Source organism: Oratosquilla oratoria, chromosome 18 (genome assembly GCF_046742065.1).
Source record: "Oratosquilla oratoria isolate Oo_2021 chromosome 18, ASM4674206v1, whole genome shotgun sequence".
Lineage (NCBI taxonomy): Eukaryota > Metazoa > Arthropoda > Malacostraca > Stomatopoda > Squillidae > Oratosquilla > Oratosquilla oratoria.
The window spans coordinates 41165681-41185680 of record NC_134794.1 but is presented as its reverse complement, the minus strand read 5'-3'; the positions used below and the strand labels follow the sequence as shown (position 1 = coordinate 41185680).

Genomic DNA, 20000 nt, shown 5'->3' with positions numbered 1-20000 from the left:
AATTTATTTCTCATACATACTCCCTCACCCCCCACCCACTCATGCATCAAAGCATCATCCATACACAAACCTTCTCCATTCACCCCTATCTTCTGTCTTCTCCCGTTCTTCCTCAATAGAAATTCCTCTCTTTCGTAATGCCCCTTTCACCCCATCCATCCATCTCATCCTGGGACACTCCCTCATATGCACTCCTTTCACCTCTGCCTTCCACACCTCTTTTACTAATCTTTCTTCACTCATTCTTTCCACGTGTCCAAACCAACCCAATACTCTTTCATCAACCCTACCTCCCAACTACCTTTCTACCCTTGTTCTCCTCCTCACCTCATTATTTCTCACTCTATCCAGCCTAGTAACCTCTATCATACTTCTCAGACATTTCATATCAAACACATTCAAAATCCTTCTCTCTTCCTCTCTTATATTCCATGTTTCTGCCCCGTGCATTGCTGTCGGCACAATCACTCCTTCAAATAACCTCCTCCTAGCCTCCATTCCCAGATGTCTATTTCTCATTACACTTTTTCATCCACCAAGATATTTACTCGCTTCTCTCAATCTACATTCTATCTCCACCCCACTCCTCCCTTTCCTGCCACATTCGCACCCAAGTATCTAAAACTATCCACTTCCTCCAGTCTCTCTCCCTTAATACTAACTTCCAGCCTGCTGACATTTTCTCCCTTTTTACATCTCATCACCTTATTTTTGCCCACATTTATCTTCAGCTTCCTTCTTTCACACACCTTCTCAGCTTGTTAAGTGTAGTTTGGAAGGCTTATAGGAGGGTTTTGATTGAGAGGATTAGGGGAGGAACAGAGGGAGTGATTGGTGAGGAACAGTGTGGGTTTAGGATAGGTAGAGGTTGCGTGGATCAGATTTTTGTGGTAAGACAGATATGTGAGAAAGCTTTGGGAAGAAGTAAGGGTGTTTTTTGGGACTTTTATGGTTTTGGAAAAGGCTTATGACAGTGTAGTCAGTAAGGCACTGTGGGAGGTATTACAGATATATGGGATAGGAGGAAAGTTTTTAAGAGCAGTCAAGAGTTTTTGCGAGAGTAGTAGAGCTCGTGGTAGAATCAGAAATGGAGAGAGTGAGTGATTTGAGGTAAAGGTGGGACTTCGCCAGTGATGTGTTATGTCAATTTGGCTGTTCAATTTTTACATGGATGGGGTGGTGCGAGAGGTAATGGGTCGGGGATTAGAGATGGTTAAAGAAAATGAAGAAAAGTGGGAGGTAAGCCAGTTGTTGTTTGCTGACGACAATGCCCTTGTAGCAGGATCAGAGGAGGGGTTCAGGAAGTTAATGTCAGGGTTTGGGAAGGTGTACGAAAGAAAGAAGTTGAAGATACATGAGGGTAAAAGTAAGGTGATGAGATGTAAAAGGAAAGTGGCAGCAGACTGGAAGTGAGTATTAAGGGAGAGAGACTGGAGGAAGTGTATAGTTTTAGATACTTGGGTGCGAATGTTGCGGGAAAGGGAGGAGTGGAGGCAGAGGTAGAATGTAGATTGAGATAGGCAAGTAAATGTCTTGGGGGATTAAAAAGAGTAATGAGAAATAGACTTTTGGGAATGAATGCTAAAAGGAGATTGTATGAAGGGGTGATTGTGCCGACAGCACTGTACGGGGAAGAAACATGGAACATAAGAGAGGAGGAGTTTGAATGTGTTTGAGATGAGATGCCTAAGAAATATGATAGGGGTTACTTGGCTGGATAGAGTAAGAAACGAGAAGGTGAGGAGGAGAACGAAAGTGGAGAGGCAACTGGGAGATAGGGTTGATGAAAGAGTATTGGGATGGTTTGGACACATGGAAAGAATGAATGAAGAAAGATTAATAAAAGAGGTGTGGAAGACAGAGGTGTAAAGAATGAATATTAGGGGGCGATCAAGGGTGAGATGGATGGATGGAGTAAAAGATGCATTGGGAAAGAGGAGAATGTCTGTTGAGGGAGGACGGGAGAAGACAGAAGACAGGGGTGAATGGAGAAGGGTTGTGTATGGATGATGCTGTGATGCATGAGGCGGAGTGGGTGGGGGATGGGGGTGAGAGAGTATGTGTGAAAAATAAATTGACGCACCTCTAAGGGATTTCTTCCCTTCTTCTCTTTTTCTGCATGAGGGGACGGAGGGTTGGAGGTCGCCGATTTAATGAAGCGGCCCTGCTATGGATGTGCTGTGTCTTGCGACACTGCTTCTGACCCAGGGCAGTGGGCGAGATGCAAGAATGACCAAGAGGGAGGGAGGGGAGTGGATGGGAGTGGAGTAAATTGGGAATGGAATGGTTGGGAGTGGATTTTATGCCTTTGTTTTTTGGCTACCTCCCTTGTAAGGGAGGAGCCTTTGGTATATGTATCTTCATATATGAACATAATGTTAACTCCTCAATACCTTTGACATAAATTCAATTCTATATTAACTCTAAGTTATTTCTCAATACCGTTAACATTATGTCAACTTCCAATAACATCAACATAATGTTAATTAGTCAATAATCATTTTTTGATCTTCACAATAAGGTCGGATATGAGACCTTTATGATAAAATCCTTCATTAATCGTTGACCTTCGCGACAAGGTCCTTCGGTTGACCTTTGCGATAAGGTCTAATAGGTGAACTTTACAATAAAGTCTGATAAGTGATTAGGTCCTGGTTAGTGACCTTTACGATAAGTTTCCGATAAGTAAACTTCACTTTAAGTTCCCAATAAGGGACTTTCACTTTAAGGTCCCTCGTTAACCATCTTCTGACCTCAGTTCAACAGAGAGGTTTAATCACTTGGTAGGCACAGTCACAAAGATCACTCATTCATCAGTGACCTTGATGTTAAGGTCTCTATTTGTTTTGGAACTGCAGAGAAACCCGATCACGCTTGGCACTATGCCAGGGTCATGGCTTATCCCTTTAGAATGATTATTATCCTCTCCCCCACACCCCAGTGGGAGGTGGTGGAGGAGGTGTAGGAGTTGGGGAAGCACTTGTACAAAGGACACGTCCTTGCTGACGATGGGAAACAAAAAATCCTCCCGAGTTCGTTGGCTTCGCCTTCGGGATTTTGCCACAAGGAAGAACTAGATGATTGGTCGCACTTACACATTTCGAGGATGAGAAAGAGGGGGGGGGAGGGGGAGGAGGGGGGTCCGGATGCTGTCTGGACTTCTGGAGACCCGGAGGTTCCGGGAGCGGCTCGCAGATGAGTTGAAGAATTCACGAACTGGACGCGAAGTAGAGGAAGACTAGGAAAGGAACTTAACCACTAGGAAAGGAACTTTAACCGCGGGAGCTATGGACAACACGTCCTTCTCCGTACAATGTAGTGAGAATACTGTTGGTGATCGTGCTGGAGGTGGGGAAGGAGGAGAAGGAGGAGTGGTGGGGGAATGGTGGAGAAGTATCTTCCCACAATCTTTCGTCCCGTTTCAGAGATTTTGATGTCATAAAGACCCAAACATTCCTAGGGCCATCTCCTGTAGCAGGAGGGTTATCAGTGACGTAGGACGTGGGTGGGAGGCCCTACGGGACGCCCTTTGGGTGGCCCGGAGACCCGAAGGCGAGACCCACAAGGGGCCACAAGAGGGACCACTTCCTTGATCTCTGTTTTGGTTCAACAATCTTCGAATTCAGAGAACGAAAACCTACCGACGAAGCCAAACAAGGGACGGCACTGTTTCTGACCACGGTAAAGTGGACCTTATGCTAAGGGGACTTGAGGGTCCTTCTCCCAGGTCACACCCGGAGACCTGCCAGGAAATAAGTCGGGCTCATTCGGGGGCGGCTTGTGCTCTTAGTGATACAGAGAACACACTAAAACCACTAAACTCAGAGAACGCATGACACCTTACCCACAATACCGCGCTGTACGGATATCCACTCGCGAGACACTATCTAAGTGTGTAGCCACAAATTAGTGGCTGGCCACAATCGTGTGATCCACCAAAAATTAGTGCCCGGCAACAGATTTGTGGTCCACAATTTTGAACTCGACCACATTTTTCTGGCCGACCACATTTTTGCGTCGGGCACATTTTATCGCCTCACAAGTATTCTGATGGTCATAGGATTCTCATGGGACTCAGTTATGATCCAAAGATCTACCAGTAACTGTCACTTGTCATGAGCTAGGCTCCATTTTCTTCATGTGTATAATTTTCTATTGGTTTCGGGGCCATCAACTATATATATTTTTTTCAGTGATTCTATCTAGTATTTCATTCTAGCTGTAACACCTAGACCATCACTCCGCCTCTGTGCTATCCAAGCACATAGGGCACATGTTGCTGTTGTACTTAAGCTCTTCCTGGTATAAATTTCTGTTTATGATGTTAACCTAATGTACTATGGAGTATATGTACTACTCTTCGTTTTTGTACACTCATGTTATCAAGTTACAGTAAAACATATGTGTGCGTGTATATATATACTGTATATATATACATATATGCGTAAGTAACCACTAGGAAAAGTAAACTAACGAAGCAGAGCGCTTTCGTACTTTTCCTAGTGGTTACTTACGTATTTGTGAACACACGCTCCTAGTGTTTTTATTGCATACACACACACACACACACACACACACACACACACACACACACACACACACACACACACACACACACACATATATATATATATATATATATATATATATTTATATACACACATACAAGGCCTGTCCGGAAAGTATCCAGCCATTATAAATATTTGCAGAACTAGTAGTGCAATCCTAACAAAAGTTGGCGAACACTGACAGAAGACCCTACTGTGCATGCGTAAGCGGCCACAGTACCATGTCATAATTAAGTTACCAGGCAAACACAGTTGAGTGATGGTGTATACTGTTTGACCGTCGCATTGAGAATGACTGACCGAGTAGATAAGCGAATCTGTCTCAAGTTTTGTTGCAAACTTGAATATTCGTCAGCGGAAACTATTCGAATGATTAAGAAGGCATTCCAGGATGATTCACTGAAAGAAGCACAAATAACGATGCGGTATAAACGTTTCAAAGTAGGCCAAGAATCTGTCGAAAGTGATCCACGTTCTGGTAGGCCTTCAACAAGCAGAACACCCGAAAATGTTGAACGTGTGAAGACTGTAATCAATGAAACTCGGCGATTGACAGTCCGAGAGTTAGAAGATGATCTTGGTATCCCATGGACAAGTGATTCAGAGATTTTGACGAAAGATCTTAGCATGACACGCGTGGCGCCAAAATTCGTCCCGCGTATCCTGAACTATGAGCAGAAGGAATTTCGTGCTAAAACTTCGCAGGACATGCTGCTACAAATGACTCAAACTTCCTGAAGCAAGCATGCAATAACCGCAGATGAATCGTAAGTCTACGGCTATGACTCAGAAACAAAAGCTCAGTCTGACCACGTCCGAAAAAGGCACGGGAAAGTCGAAGCAAAGTCAATGTAATGTTGACAGTTTTTTTCTTTATTATAATTATTATTATCAGGGTGTTGTCTATCACGAGTACGCTCCTCAAGGCCAAACAATAACGAAGGAGTATTACATCGAAGTTCTTCGCCGTCTGAGGGATGCAGTGAGAAGAAAAACGGCCGCAGCTGTGGGCTAGTGGAGACTGAATCCTTCATCATGACAATGCACCTGCTCATTCTTCACGTGTCGTGCAGGGATTTTTGACAAAGCATTCCATCACCCAGCTCATTCAGCACCCCTACAGCCTATATCTTCCCTGTGATTTCTGGATTTTCCAAAGCTAATATCACCTTTAAAAGAAATATTTCAGCCCATAGATGAAATTAAGAAAAATGCGACGAGCTAGCTGATGAAGATTCCAAAAGAGGACCTTGCAAAATGTTTTGGAACGTGGAAGGGACGCTGGGAGAAGTGTGTGTGGTCCGAAGGAGACTACTTTGAAGGAAAGTAGGGCACCATTGTCGTAGGTTAGAAACATTTCTTGAAATTGTAAGTGACTGGATACTTTCCGGACAGAACTTGTGTGTGTATATATATATATATATATATATATATATATATATATATATATCTATATATATACACACACACACACACACACACACACACACACACACACACACACACATACACACACACACACACGACTCGGTGGTGCATTGGTAGAGCGCTGGACCGTGAAGTACGATGGTGCTCGCAGTTACCCAGTTCGAATCCTGCCCAGGGCCAAAATTATTTCGGTATCGCTGTGCCTCGGATCGTTACTCTGACTCTCGTGGGCGGGGAGTTGGGTGTGTGTGTGTGCAAGGTCATAGCATTACCCATAGATCGGACCTACGAGCTCTGAGCTCTCTTCCAGGAGGGAAATAGCAGTCGATCACGAGTCCAACACGTGATCCAAAGACCAAGTGAATACACACACACACACACACACACACACACACACACACACACACACACACACACACACACATATATATATATATATATATATATATATATATGTGTGTGTAAAGTGCACGTCTTACAAAGTTATCAACAAGTAGTACAAGTAGTATTAGTACAAATGTACTACAAGCACGTGTGCTAATAGAAGGACAAGTAGTACAGGCATAGTACAAGCCAAGTACTAGGTGCACAGGTCGAGTACATGCAGTACAAGCCAAGTACAAGTAGGTGAGGAGCCTAATACCCCAGGGGGCGCTGAGTAGCTGCGGCCGAAGCCGTCACCTTTGGCCTATTGTGCGCTTTGAGGGACTGTTGTGGGTGGGGGCAGGTCATAGAAAGTCACCGCTGGGAATCGGAGAGGAGTGCGGGATTTGAACCTACATCTGAGTGAATACGTGGCCAGCACGCTTCCGATGACGCCACCAACGCACCAAGTAGTACAGGCTAAGTACACGTAGTGTAGGACGAGTACACGTAGTATAGGTCAAGTACACGAAGTACAGGCCAAGTACGCGGAGTGCAGGCCGAATACGCGTAGTACAGGCCGAATACACGTAATATAGGCCGACTACGCGTATTACAGGTCAAGTACATGTAGTACAGGCCAAGTACACGTAGTGCAGTGCAAGTACACGTAGTACAGGACGAGTACACGTTATATAGGCCAAGTACGCGTAGTACAGGCCAAGTACACGTAGCACAGGCCGATTACACGTAGTATAGCCCAAGTACATGTAGTACAGTCCGAGTACACGTAGTACAGGCCGATTACGCGTAGTACAGGCCAAGTACACGTAGAACAGGCCGAGTACACGTAGGACAGGCCAAGTACACGTAGTACAGGCCAAGTACACGTAGGACAGGCCAAGTACACGTAGTACAGGCCAAGTACACATAGTACAGGCCAATTATGCGTAGTACAGGCCAAGTACACGTAGTACAGGCTGAGTACGCGTACTATAGGCCGAGTACGCGTGAAAGGGGTCAAATACGCGAAACACAGGGGAGGACATTTGATCTACCTTGTCGAGGACATTTGATCTACCTTGTCGAGGACATTTGATCTACCTTGTTGAGGACATATGACTTACCTTGTTGAGGATCGCCGTGGCCAGAATGTCCTCGTAAGTGTGGGAGTTGAAATCCTCCACGGCGTTTCCCTCTGGGGAGGAGGAAGGGTCGTAGTAGCTGCCCTGGGGGAGGAGAACATAAGAATAGAGGAGACTGCAAGAGACCATAAGGCTTACACTAGGGAGTTCCATTTCCCTTACCACCTGTCATCCCCATCCATCAAGTTACCTTATCTTTTCTCAAGACAACACAAGAACATAAGAACCTAAGAATGGAGGAGACTGCAAGAGACCATAAGGCCTACACTAGGCAGTTCCATGCCCCTTACCACCTGACATATCTGTCCATGAAGTTATTTTATCTTTTCTTAAAACAACCAATTATAGTTTCAGCGCTCACTAACTACGAGTAAATGGTTACTAAACCTATTCCATTCGTTGACCACTGTTGGTAAACCAGTTCTTGCCTATTTCCTTCTTAAAACCTAAATTGGTCCAATTCATACCCATTACCCAAAGTCTTCCCCCGCCATTACCGCAAGCGCACCTCCCCATTTGGAGTGTAATACCCCCATCCCCCCACAAGGGGTCGTGAGAGATGGGGAGGATAAAAGAAAAAGGGATATTACTTTCTAGGGGAGTATTGTTTTCTAGGTGAGGCACTGATTTCTAGGGAGTCGTACGGTTTTCTAGGAGGGTTACTGCTTTCTAGGGTGACTATTTGATAGTGGGTCCTGTTTTCTAGGGTGCATGGTAATGTTCTTTAGGGAAGCATTTTTTTCAAGGGGGTACCATTTCCTAGAGGGGCACCATTTTCTAGGGGTGCTGTGTGCTAGAAGGGGTACTATTTTCTAGGGTGTGTGGATCTGTTTCCTATGGAGTATAACTTTCTAGGGTAGTATTGTTTTCTAGGAGGTATTGTTCTCTAGGGGGTATTATTTTCTAGGGGGTATTATTTTCTAGGGGGCATTATTTTTTTTCGCAGCCCGTTTTCTCTTTTTCTGCATAAGAGGACGGAGACGGGGGGGGGGTCGCCGATTTAATGAAGCAGCCTTGCTGTGGATGTGCTGTGTCTTACTACATTGCTTCTGGCCCAGGGCAGTGGGTGAAATGCAGGGATGACCCGTCATCCAGGAGGAGCCAAGATAAGAGTGAGTGGGGTGAATGGGAACGGAGTATGTGGGGGTGGAATGGGTGGGAGTGAATTTTATGCCTTTGTGATTTGGCTACCTCCCTTGTGAGGGGGGAAATAACCATTGTTATATGATATGTATGGTATATATATATATATATATATATATATATATATATATATATATATATATATATATATATATATATATATTATTTTCTAGGTGGTATTGTTTTCTAGGATGTATAATTTTCTAGGGGGTAATATTTTCTAGTGGGTATTCTTTTCTAGAGTGGAATTGTTTTCTATAGGGGTATTATTTTCTACAGGGTATATTTTCTAGGGAACGAGCCACGTACGGTTGAATTTAGAAGACAGAAAACGCATTTGAAAAATAAATTGATATAGAAAAAGAGCTCATGATTATAAAGATAACGGAAGAATATTAAGATTAATGTTGTTGTTGGTGGTAGTGGTAGTGACAGTGTTGTTGTTGTTAATGTTCTTACTGTTTTTATTTCCATGTTGATCACACTGTTATTTATGTTGTTATTGTTGATTTTACCGTTATTGTTGTTATTGATGATGGTAATGGTGTTCATATTCTTGTTTCTGTTGTTTTCATGTTATTCCTGTTATTGGTGTAGTTACTGTTGATGCCACTGTTGCTGATGCTGTTGTTATTGTTGTTGATGGTGGTGATGTTCTTAATGTTGTTTTCATATTGTTCCTGCTATCGAGGTCATTTATATAATTACTGTTATCATTATTATTGTTATTATTATTATCATTATTATTATTACTATTATTATTATTATTATTATTATTATTATTATTATTATTATTATCATTATTATTAGTATTATTACTATCATTATCATTGTCATGATTATCATTATCATTATTATTATTATTAGTATTATTATTATCATTATTATTATTATTATCATTATTATTGTTATTATTATCGTTATTATCATTACTATCGTTATCATTATTATTATCATTATTGTTATTATCATTATTGTTATTATCATTATCATTATCATCATCATTATTATCATCATTATTATCATCATCATTATCATTATTATCGTTATCATCATCATCATCATTATCATCATCATCATTATCATCATTATCATCATTATCATCATCATCATCATCATCATCATTATCATTATTATCATTATTATCATTATTATCATTATTATCATTATTGTCATTATTATCACTATTATTATTATTATTATTATTATTATTATTATTATTATTATTATTATTATTATTATTATTATTATTATTATTATTATCATCATCATCAATATTATCATTATTATGGTTGTCATAATCATTGTTGTCGTTGTTTTTGTCGTTGTTTTTGTTGTTGTTGTTGTTGTTGTAGTTGTTTTTGTTTTTGTTGTTGTTGTTGACTTACTTCCATGGTGCCGCTCCTGCTGGGAAGGATCATGGCTTCCTGGAGGACCTTGCTGATGGCCGAGAGGAGCTCCGAGTGCCGCGTCGTGGGGAACTCATGGGGCTGCAGGGGCTTGTCTGCCATCCCAAGACGACGACGACGGAGGCGACGACGGAGGCGATACCGAAGTAGACGAGGACGAAGAAGAAGAGGGAGAAGTGTCGTTAGTATGTGAGAGCAGGAAGACGATGAGGAGGAATAGGATGATGATGATGATGATGATGATGATGATGATGATGATGATGATGATGATGATGATGATAATGATGATTATGATGATGATGATGATAAGGAGGAGGAGGAGGGAGGAAGAGGGGAAGAGGAAGAGGAAGAAGAGGACGAGAAAGAGGAGAAGGAAGAGGAGGAGGATAAAGAGGACAAGGAAGGGGAGGAGGAGGAGGAGGAGGATGAAGAAGAGGAGGATGAAGAAGAGGAGGACGAGGAGGAGGAGGACGAGGATGAGTAGAAAATGTGAACATAAGAATAAAGGAGGATGAGAGACCATATGGCCTACACTAGTACATGGAGCAGAACGACGAAAAGGAGTAGGACGAGGAAGAGAAGGAGGAGGAGGAGGAGGAGGAGGAGGAGGAAGGAGGGAAAAAGGAATGGAGAGGTGGGGGAAGGAAGACGGAGACAGAGTATGGGGGAGGAGGAAGAGGAGGTGGAGGAGGAAAAGGAGGGGGAGGAGGAAGAGGAGGAGGAGGATGATGATGATGAAGAGGATGAAGATATGGTTATATGGAAGTACAATGAAAACTAAGATTACCGTGGCCATGCAAAGGTCGTGAAATACGGGTATATTTTATATTCTTACTAAAAAATCGAAGAAAAAAAAGTGAAGACATTTTTTTTCGGGTACTTTTTTTTTTATTATATTTTCTATTTATTTATTGTAAAACACATCCTTACTCACTGTAGATTGACATGTAGAGAGCTCGCACAAATCGAGACAGTGCTTTACTGAGAACCGAGTGATGAGCACTGAAGAACTGTGCAGCCACTGCTATATCATGCACCAACATGCAGCGTCATGACGTCATCAGCATGCATCAACATAGAAAATGGGAAGAAGCGGGAGAACGAAGTTAAAAGGTAAATTTTAATCTACTTAGATTGCAGTCTTAAGCCTTTAAGAAGAAATGGTTAAATATTGATTTTGTATAGGTCATGCAGTATCTAGTCTGGTAAATATAGGCATGCATACACACACACATACATACATGTATATATATATATATATATATATATATATATATATATATATATATGTAAAGATATATATATATATATATATACATATATATATATATAAATACATATATATATATATATATACATATATATATATATATATATAACATTGAAAATAGAATATAAAAACCTATATCAAGAGATTCTTAGAACGTTGTGCAATACAATTAGAAAATAGTGTCTACTGTACATATAGAGATATATAATAGGTGATAAATGATAGGCCACAGAAATAATGGATACACATAAAAAAGAAAAGAAAAGGGGAAACTTGAACTTCAAAACAGGGGAAGCCGACATAGCAACAGCTCCTGGGAGTCAGAAGAAGACGTTTCAAAAACAACATTCAAACGATTTTTAAATTTGCATCCGCAACGGTTTCAACTGTCATAACGGTCAAAATCAAAGACGTGATGCTGCCAGGAAGACCCCTCACCGTGGCAATAGCAGTAATAGAAGAGCAGAAGGTCCCATTTTTGCTGTTCAGTAAACACCCACGATCGTATTGAGTCCAAAGCTGCTTGTGGAAGAGAGAGAGAGAAAGAGAGAGAGAGAGAGAGAGAGAGAGAGAGAGAGAGAGAGAGAGAGAGAGAGAGAGAGAGAGAGAGAGAGACAGAGAGGGAGGGGCGACGTCATAGGTATAGGATCAAAGTAACGAAATACAACATTAGGCTAAAACTATTTTTATCTTTTATAATATTTTTGTTAATTAAGCTATTTGAATTGCAACGATAACTGAAGAAAGAATGGTGATTATGTTTGTAAGACAAAAGAGATTAAATGAGGACATGTAATAATATTTTGTACAGGAGAAAGTACAGATGCAAGAACCACAAGATGAAGATCAATTATTGTATTAATTCATAATGAAATACGAGCAATTCTAAATAATCATCTTAGAAATATATATCATAAAATACAAGCATTCTAATATTCTAGACTTATACCAGTTCATTAAAAAATAATTATCTAAACAAGAAGTGTCAATAAATGCCCATTCCCCCGTGTTTACATAAACAAAATTCGTTCCATAAAGAACACAGAGTTTAAGGGGTAACTATAGCAAAGGTGGATGTGCCCACTTTCGTGAACTGAGAGAAGGTTTAAGTATACGAAGAAAGAAATGAAGAGAAACGAAGACAAGGAAATAGAGAAAAGAAAAGGACAAGTAAGAATAAGAGGAAATTTAGGTAGGGTAGAATAGGAAGATGAGAAAAAGAAAGAAATGGAACAAGAAAAAAGAGAGAGAAAGAAGAGGAAAAGGGAAAAGAAAAAACGAATCAGAAGAAAAAGAACAGGAAGAGGAGAAAACATAGGAAGAAGAAGATGTAGAACTAACAGTAGAAGAAGAAGGCGAAGAAGAAAGAGGAGACGATTAAAAAAAAGGCAAAGGAAAAGAATAAGAAGAGGGCGATGAAGAGGGCGATGGAGAAGGCGAAGAAGAAGGCGAAGAAGGGAAAGAAGAAGGTGAAGGAGAAGGCGATGAAGAAGACAAAGAAGAAGGCGGAAAAGAAGGTGAAGAAGGAGTCGTAGGGGAAACTGAAGAAGAAGGCGAAGAAGATGACAAAGAAGAAGGGGAAGATGAAGAAGACGAAAAAGAAGGCAAAGAAGAAGGCGAAGAAGGAGGTGAAGAAGAAGAAACGAAGAATTAATAGTCGAAGAAGAAGACGATGAAGAAGGGAAAGAAAAAGGCGATGAAGAAGGCGAAGAAGAAGGGGAAAATAAGGAAAAGACGATGAAGAGGGCGAAGAACAAGGGAAAGAAGAAGAAGACGAAGAAAAGTGCAAAGAAGAGGAAGAAGAAGACGATGACGAAGGCGAAGAAGAACTTGCATAAGACATCCTGCCCTCCAAACGGTCCAAAGTCCAACTTACCCTTCGAGTGAGCGGTGACGCAGGTCGAGGAATTGGAGGACGAGGATGAGGACGAGGATGAGGACGAGGTAGTGGTGGTGGTGGTGGAGGCTGTGGTGGCAATCGACACGGAGGCGGAGCTGGAGGAGGAGTTGGAGGAGTTGGAGGGGGAGTTGGAGTGGCACTCCAAGGAGGTGGCTAGTCGTCCTTCAACGAGGGCCTCTAAGTGATGCCGTATTTGGTTTGTGATTTCGTCGACGCCTGCTGGAGGAGGGTGGGGGGGAGTTAGTTTTTCAATTAAATCACGTGAAGTCAAACACAATAAAATGCTAAAAGTGCGGCCTCCTAGACAGACATCTTAAGGGTTTTGTTCTACCTGAAAACTGAACAAGAATGTTCATTACAATAGACGCGACATGTTCTTTATTTGAACATTCATCCCTATGGTCTCAGTTTGCCTGAATTAAATCATCTGATTTTAGCCTGAGGGCGTTATCACACTGGGAAAAACTTCCTCCGACCTCCGATTTACTGGCGATACCGACCACCTCCAGCACATTTTCCGTCGTCAAATCACTCTGGCAAAGTATTTTGTTTTCTCAACAAAGATACATAGAATGACATTTGATATTATGCTGGAGGGAAGCTATTTTACCTCCAGTATATCACATTCCTTCCCGAAAGCTGCGGACTACAAATTTACTCCAACAATCGGAGGAAAATTAGCCCAGTGTGATAACGCCTCACTTACCCGGTAGTCCTTTCCTACTGTTACGGCTGTCGCCAGACGATTTTATTCACGTTTCGGGAACCCTCGTGATGAGGCACTTGGGTACAGTGCCGCATTGTATAGGTTGCATTTCTAATGTCGGCAGATGAAATCATTAAGATTACCTTAGGCTAATGTTCACACTGGCGGTTAGTTATAATGTAAGTCAATGGAGGCGTTCACATACAACCGCGCAGTTTTTCTTTGACTATGAGGTACCGCCGCGGTTTCCGCGCGGTTCAAACCGCTACTGTGAACAGGGCCTGATGTATGAATTGTATTTTAGCGTTCTTTTATTCTGGTTATCGTCAAATTATTTTATTTCGCGAGTTCCGTTCTCTGTAGGGATCCCCCCCAACCCCACTCCCTTCTCCCGGTGACAGGAAAAAATCCCCCGGAAAAGCCCCAAGGGAAAAATACCTTGCAGGAAAAAATCCCCCAAAGGGTAAAATTCCCCAAAATAAGGATAAATCAAAGAGTTAAAGATGAACAGGAAAAGAATTTGGTTAGGTTAGGTTAAGTCAGTTTAAGCTAACATCAAAAAGGGGATTTTCTCCTTTTCGGTGGGAGATTTTCCTTTGGGGATTTTTTCCTTGACCCCACCCCAACACTCTCATCTGAATAAAAACAGCGTGGCCGTAGCCATAATAAAGAACATAAAGTTTGTCAAAGTAAAAAGAGAAAGAAAAATAAATAAATAAAAGGAAGATCTGAGGACCCCAGCTTAGTGTACAAAAGTCCACACATGGCGTCTCGTGGACAATTGGTGACAAAAACGCCAATCTCTATTTTGCTCTTACATCTGCCGGCAGGCGATTTTATTCAAGAACTAATTTAGCAGCAGGCGGTCTCTCTCTCCTGTAGGTGTTCTGTGTTATCAAGAACAAGTTCAAAATAAATCTACAGAACAATCACGGTCTTGTAAACGTATTTTGTAGAAGTAGAGCTATATAGTGTACCTTTTACATATGTGTATTTATGTATGTATATATATCTATATCCATATGTATATACATATATGTATATATATATACGTATATATATATATATATATATACACATATATATATATATATATATATATATATATATATATATTGAAAGAAAATTATTGCCAAGAATGTGTTTATAAATTAAAAAGAAAGAATATAGTACTTTACAAACTTTATTGTCAAAAGTATAACTATAGTTAATTATTTTCGAGTTAATCAGAAATATTTGTGTATATGTGTTATTTACTACAGCTGTTATTGTTTTAGAGAGAAGTGAATCTTCTCATAACCCCAACGCGCATACACACACACACACACACACACACACACACACACACACACACACACACACACACACACACACACACACACACACACACACACACACACACAGGCACACACAGATATACGGTGTATATATATATATATATATATATATATGTCTATATATATGTATATATATACATATATATATATATTATATATACATATATATATACACACACACTTATATATAAACACACACACACACATATATATATGTATATATATACATATATATATATATTATATATACATATATATATACACACACACTTATATATATACATATACATGTACATATACATATATATTATACTAATGACCCACTTTCGGAGAAGAAAAGGCGAAAGTAAAAAAGATCCGTATTTTTCGATCGCTATCTGTGATCCTCTTCAGCAGATGTGATTACAGAGTGGAGAAAAGCATGTATTTATACAAAAGTAGTGAGGTGAGCAGGTAGGGACGGGGACTCAGGTCACGTGTCCGGCGCTACGTGGACATTGGTGGATTTTGTCCACTGTTAATGTAGAGGGTAGCAGTCTATTTAGTTATAAATAGAATGCTACCCTCTACATCAACAGTGGACAAAATCCACCAATGACCACGTAGCACCGGACACGTGACCTGAGTCCCCGTCCCTCACCTCACTACTTTTGAATATATACATGATTTTCTCCACTCAGTAATCACATCTGCTGAAGAGGATCACAGATAGTGATCGAAATATACGGATCTTTTTACTTTCACCTATTTTTCTCCGAAAGTGGGTCAGTATAATTTTACAAATGTGCTACATCACTTTGTTTTGATATATATATATATATATATATATATATATATATATATATATATATATCTATATACATATATATATATATATATATATATTTATATATATATATACCGGTATACATACAGGAATGACCACTTGGAAAGAAAGACTTATTGAAGCAATTCGCTTTTGTGTACTTACATTTGCAGTGCAATACTCTTTTTCTTTTTCTCTCCATACATACATACTCGTAAATACAGTATATATATATATATATATATATATATATATATATATATATATACATATATATATATATATATATATTTGTTGAGACATTCTGACAGGTTGATGTAAGCGGAATAGGAAACACAGGAGTCTTGGTCTTGAGTTTATTCCTGACTAGTTTCGCAGGTATGCTTTTTCAAAGGAATATGTGTACAAACGGGCTGTGGGCATTATATATATGGGGTGGACCTCACCACCTCTCCGAGTTACCATAGTTGGTGGCGAATGTGAACATCACATTGTGGCTCACGTAACAATGAAGACATTTTTACAATTAAATATGATAACACTAATACCAAAGAAATTATTAATAGAAAATGTAACAATAGTAATGATAACGATGAAGATAAATATTTAAATAATAATATTAACAATAATAACAAAAAATGATAGCAGCACTATTATTATTATCATTGTTATTATAACTATTATTTATTTATTACTCTTTATAATTTTATCATTACGTTTTTATTCTTATTATTACAATCTTTATTATTATTACTTTCTTTATTATCATTATTGTTATTATTATTGTTACTATTTAAATATTTATTAAAAATTTTTCGTTTTTATTATCATTGTTTTCACCATTATTGTCATAATTAATATTAATAATTTTAATTTCTTGGTTATTAGTATTATCGTTTTTATTCTTATTATTGTTTTTATTACTATTACTTTTATTTTATTGTTATTATTTCCTGTATTGATACTATCATTTTTTGTTATTATTGTTAATATTATTATTTAAATATTTATCTTCATCGTTATCATTACTATTGTTACATTTTCTATTAATAATTTCTTTGGTATTAGTGTTATCATATTTAATTGTAAAAATGTCTTCATTGTTACGTGAGCCACAATGTGATGTTCACATTCGCCACCAACTATGGTAACTCGGAGAGGTGGTGAGGTCCACCCCATATATATAATGCCCACAGCCCGTTTGTACACATATTCCTTTGAAAAAGCATACCTGCGAAACTAGTCAGGAATAAACTCAAGACCAAGACTCCTGTGTTTCCTATTCCGCTTACATCATATATATATATATGTATACATATGCGAATAAATCACAAAAACACGTGATTCACAAAATGTGTAATAAAACCACTTGGAAAATAAAATGAAAGGTGACCGAACGTTTTCGTCTATTTAAGACATTTTCAAAGGTACAGAGTAAGGTAGCACTGACATTATATATACATTAGGGGGGAATTAGGACAGGTCCAATAGTGACCTCACTCTCTCAGCACTGCCGGACGGCTGACCCGGCTACTGTCAACAATTTTATATGTTACAAAGTTATCTAATTTATACATTCCCATACTCATATTCATGTTGTTCTCAAATGAAGCTTTTATATAACATGATTCTATGATATTCCTCTCCTTAATGTCCTTACTTAAGACAATTTTCTTTGTGTTATCCCAATCAATGCAATGATTAAAATCCCTTAAATGTAAAAACAACCCACTTGAAACTTGCCCTGTTCTGATGTTATATTTATGTTGGTTTATTCTTAATTTTAAATCCTTGCCTGTTTGTCCAATATAATTAAAATTACAGTTTTTGCAAGCGATATTATAAACATAGCCTTCATTACAAGCAGATGAATTTTTAATCAACTTGTTTTTAACAGTGTTGTTATTTTTAAAGACAACTTGGACACCAAATTTATTAAAAGTATGAGTTAAACTAACAAAATTTTGATGGAAAGGGAGGGTTTGTATATTCTTAAAACTGAATTGATGATTATCAGTAAGACTATAAAAAGATTTCTTTGCTGTGTTTTGAGCTACGTTAATTAAGTGTTTTGGATATTTTAATTTATTACCAATGTCGTAAATGGTTTCAATTTCTCTGTCTAAAAATTCTGGGCAACAAACTCTAAAGGCCCTTAGAAACATTGAGGTCAATACTGATACTTTAGTATGAACTATATATATATATTCATCTTATCAACCACGTTAATTTTTTCCATATTCATTCTTTGCAAACACGATCGAGACTAACAACGAGCTCGATGGAAGCATATTCGGAAACTGATACGCTGTTTATCAGTGTTTCAGTTTCCGAATATGCTTCCACCAAGCTCCTTGTTAGTCTCTATCGTGTTTGTAAAGAATCAAGATGCAAAAAGTTAATGTGGTCGATAAGATGAAAATCTAAGTCCTGGGGATATTAGATGTGTGTTGTAATATATATATACATATATATATATATATATATATATATATATATATATATATATATATATATGTATATATATACATATATACATATGTATATATATGTATGTATGCAAAGTAGACCACTTGGAAAAAGAAACTAACGAAGCAGAGCGCTTTCGTATATTACATCTTCAGTGCAACAAGTACTTGTTGCACTGAAGATGTAATATACGAAAGCGCTCTGCTTCGTTAGTTTCCTTTTTCCAAGTGGTCTACTTTGCATAAGTGAACACACGTACCCGTGTTCTTATTAGCATATACATATATATATTTGTACAACATTGAATGGGTTCCAGTGATTAGATATACATTTTAACAACCACAATGCACTTTAATTCTAAGCCATCAAAGACCAGCATGCTGAAATTGAAATGTGGTAGTTGGAAAGTCACTGTGGCACTTGTCATGAGGATGCAGGTTACGAGTCCTGGGCAGTACCACATTTCAATTTCAGCATGCTCGCCTTTGATGTCTTAGAATTAAAGTGAATTGTGGTTGTTGATATATATATATATATATATATATATATATATATATTTATATTTATTTGTATATATATAATATATATATACATATGTATATATGTATATATATATATATGTGTGTGTGTGTGTGTGTGTGTGTGTGTGTGTGTGTTTGTGAGTGTGTGTCTGTCTGTGTGTGTACAACACTGAATGGTTCCCAGTGATCAGATTTACATTTGTCAACCACAATTCACTTTAATTCTAAGCCATCAACAACGAGAAGCTCGAGGAGGCATACATGCAGAAATTAAAATGTATAGCCACGGACTCGAACCTCCGCTAGCACGTGGCAAGTGATAGTGACTTAACCGATTGCGCTTAGAATTAAAGTGAGTTATGGTTGATAAATATATATATATATATATATATATATATATATATATATATATATATATACATAGAGAGAGAGAGAGTGATATGTGTGTGTGTGTGTTACGGCGTACCGTTGACAGTCGGGAAGGCTGCGTTGGGCGCAGACGATGGCGAAGGCGTCAAGAAGGGCGGGGCTGCAGCCTGAGGAAGAGGAAGAGAAGGAAGAGAAGGAAGAGGAGGAGGAGGCGGCGGCTGCGGCTTAGGGGCGCAGAGGTGGCAGACGTGGGCTTTCTCCGCCCGCGACCAGTGGGCGCACTTGCGGCAAATGGAGAGACCGCAGCTTCCGCAGGAGAGCCGCTTGTTGAAGAAGAGGGAGAAGACGGAGCCGCAACGCAGGCACCTGCGGGGTCGGACCCCCCCGGGGGGGACGACGGGGGAGCTCGCTGGGCAGTCGTGGAGTTGCCTGTCGGGGGGGAGAAGGCGGGGTTAGTAAGGCTAGGGCATGATATAAAAAACCCCATTCATCCTCCCCACCCTCCTTTTTTATTTTTATTTATTTATAAATTTATCTATTTATTCATTTATTTATTTATTCATTTAG

At 39.3% G+C, this 20000-nt stretch overlaps 1 protein-coding gene across 13 annotated transcripts in view; it reads right to left on the bottom strand.

The window, feature by feature from the left end:
• LOC143035168 (uncharacterized) overlaps window positions 1-20000 on the bottom strand; it is a 106030-nt gene that overhangs the window by 77092 nt on the left and 8938 nt on the right. For 8 of the 13 annotated variants that reach the window (XM_076201820.1, XM_076201822.1, XM_076201826.1 and 5 more), the window contains exons 2-6: window positions 19531-19862; window positions 13203-13445; window positions 10991-11080; window positions 10036-10151; window positions 7487-7588 (exon numbers count right to left, since the gene is read on the bottom strand). In XM_076201820.1, the coding sequence (XP_076057935.1) occupies window positions 7487-7588; window positions 10036-10151; window positions 10991-11080; window positions 13203-13445; window positions 19531-19862 (883 nt within the window). Of the gene's footprint in view, window positions 1-7486; window positions 7589-10035; window positions 10152-10990; window positions 11081-11764; window positions 11846-13202; window positions 13446-19530; window positions 19863-20000 lie in introns of all 13 variants that reach the window. The other 5 variants (XM_076201816.1, XM_076201815.1, XM_076201814.1 and 2 more) reach the window with 5 other exon arrangements.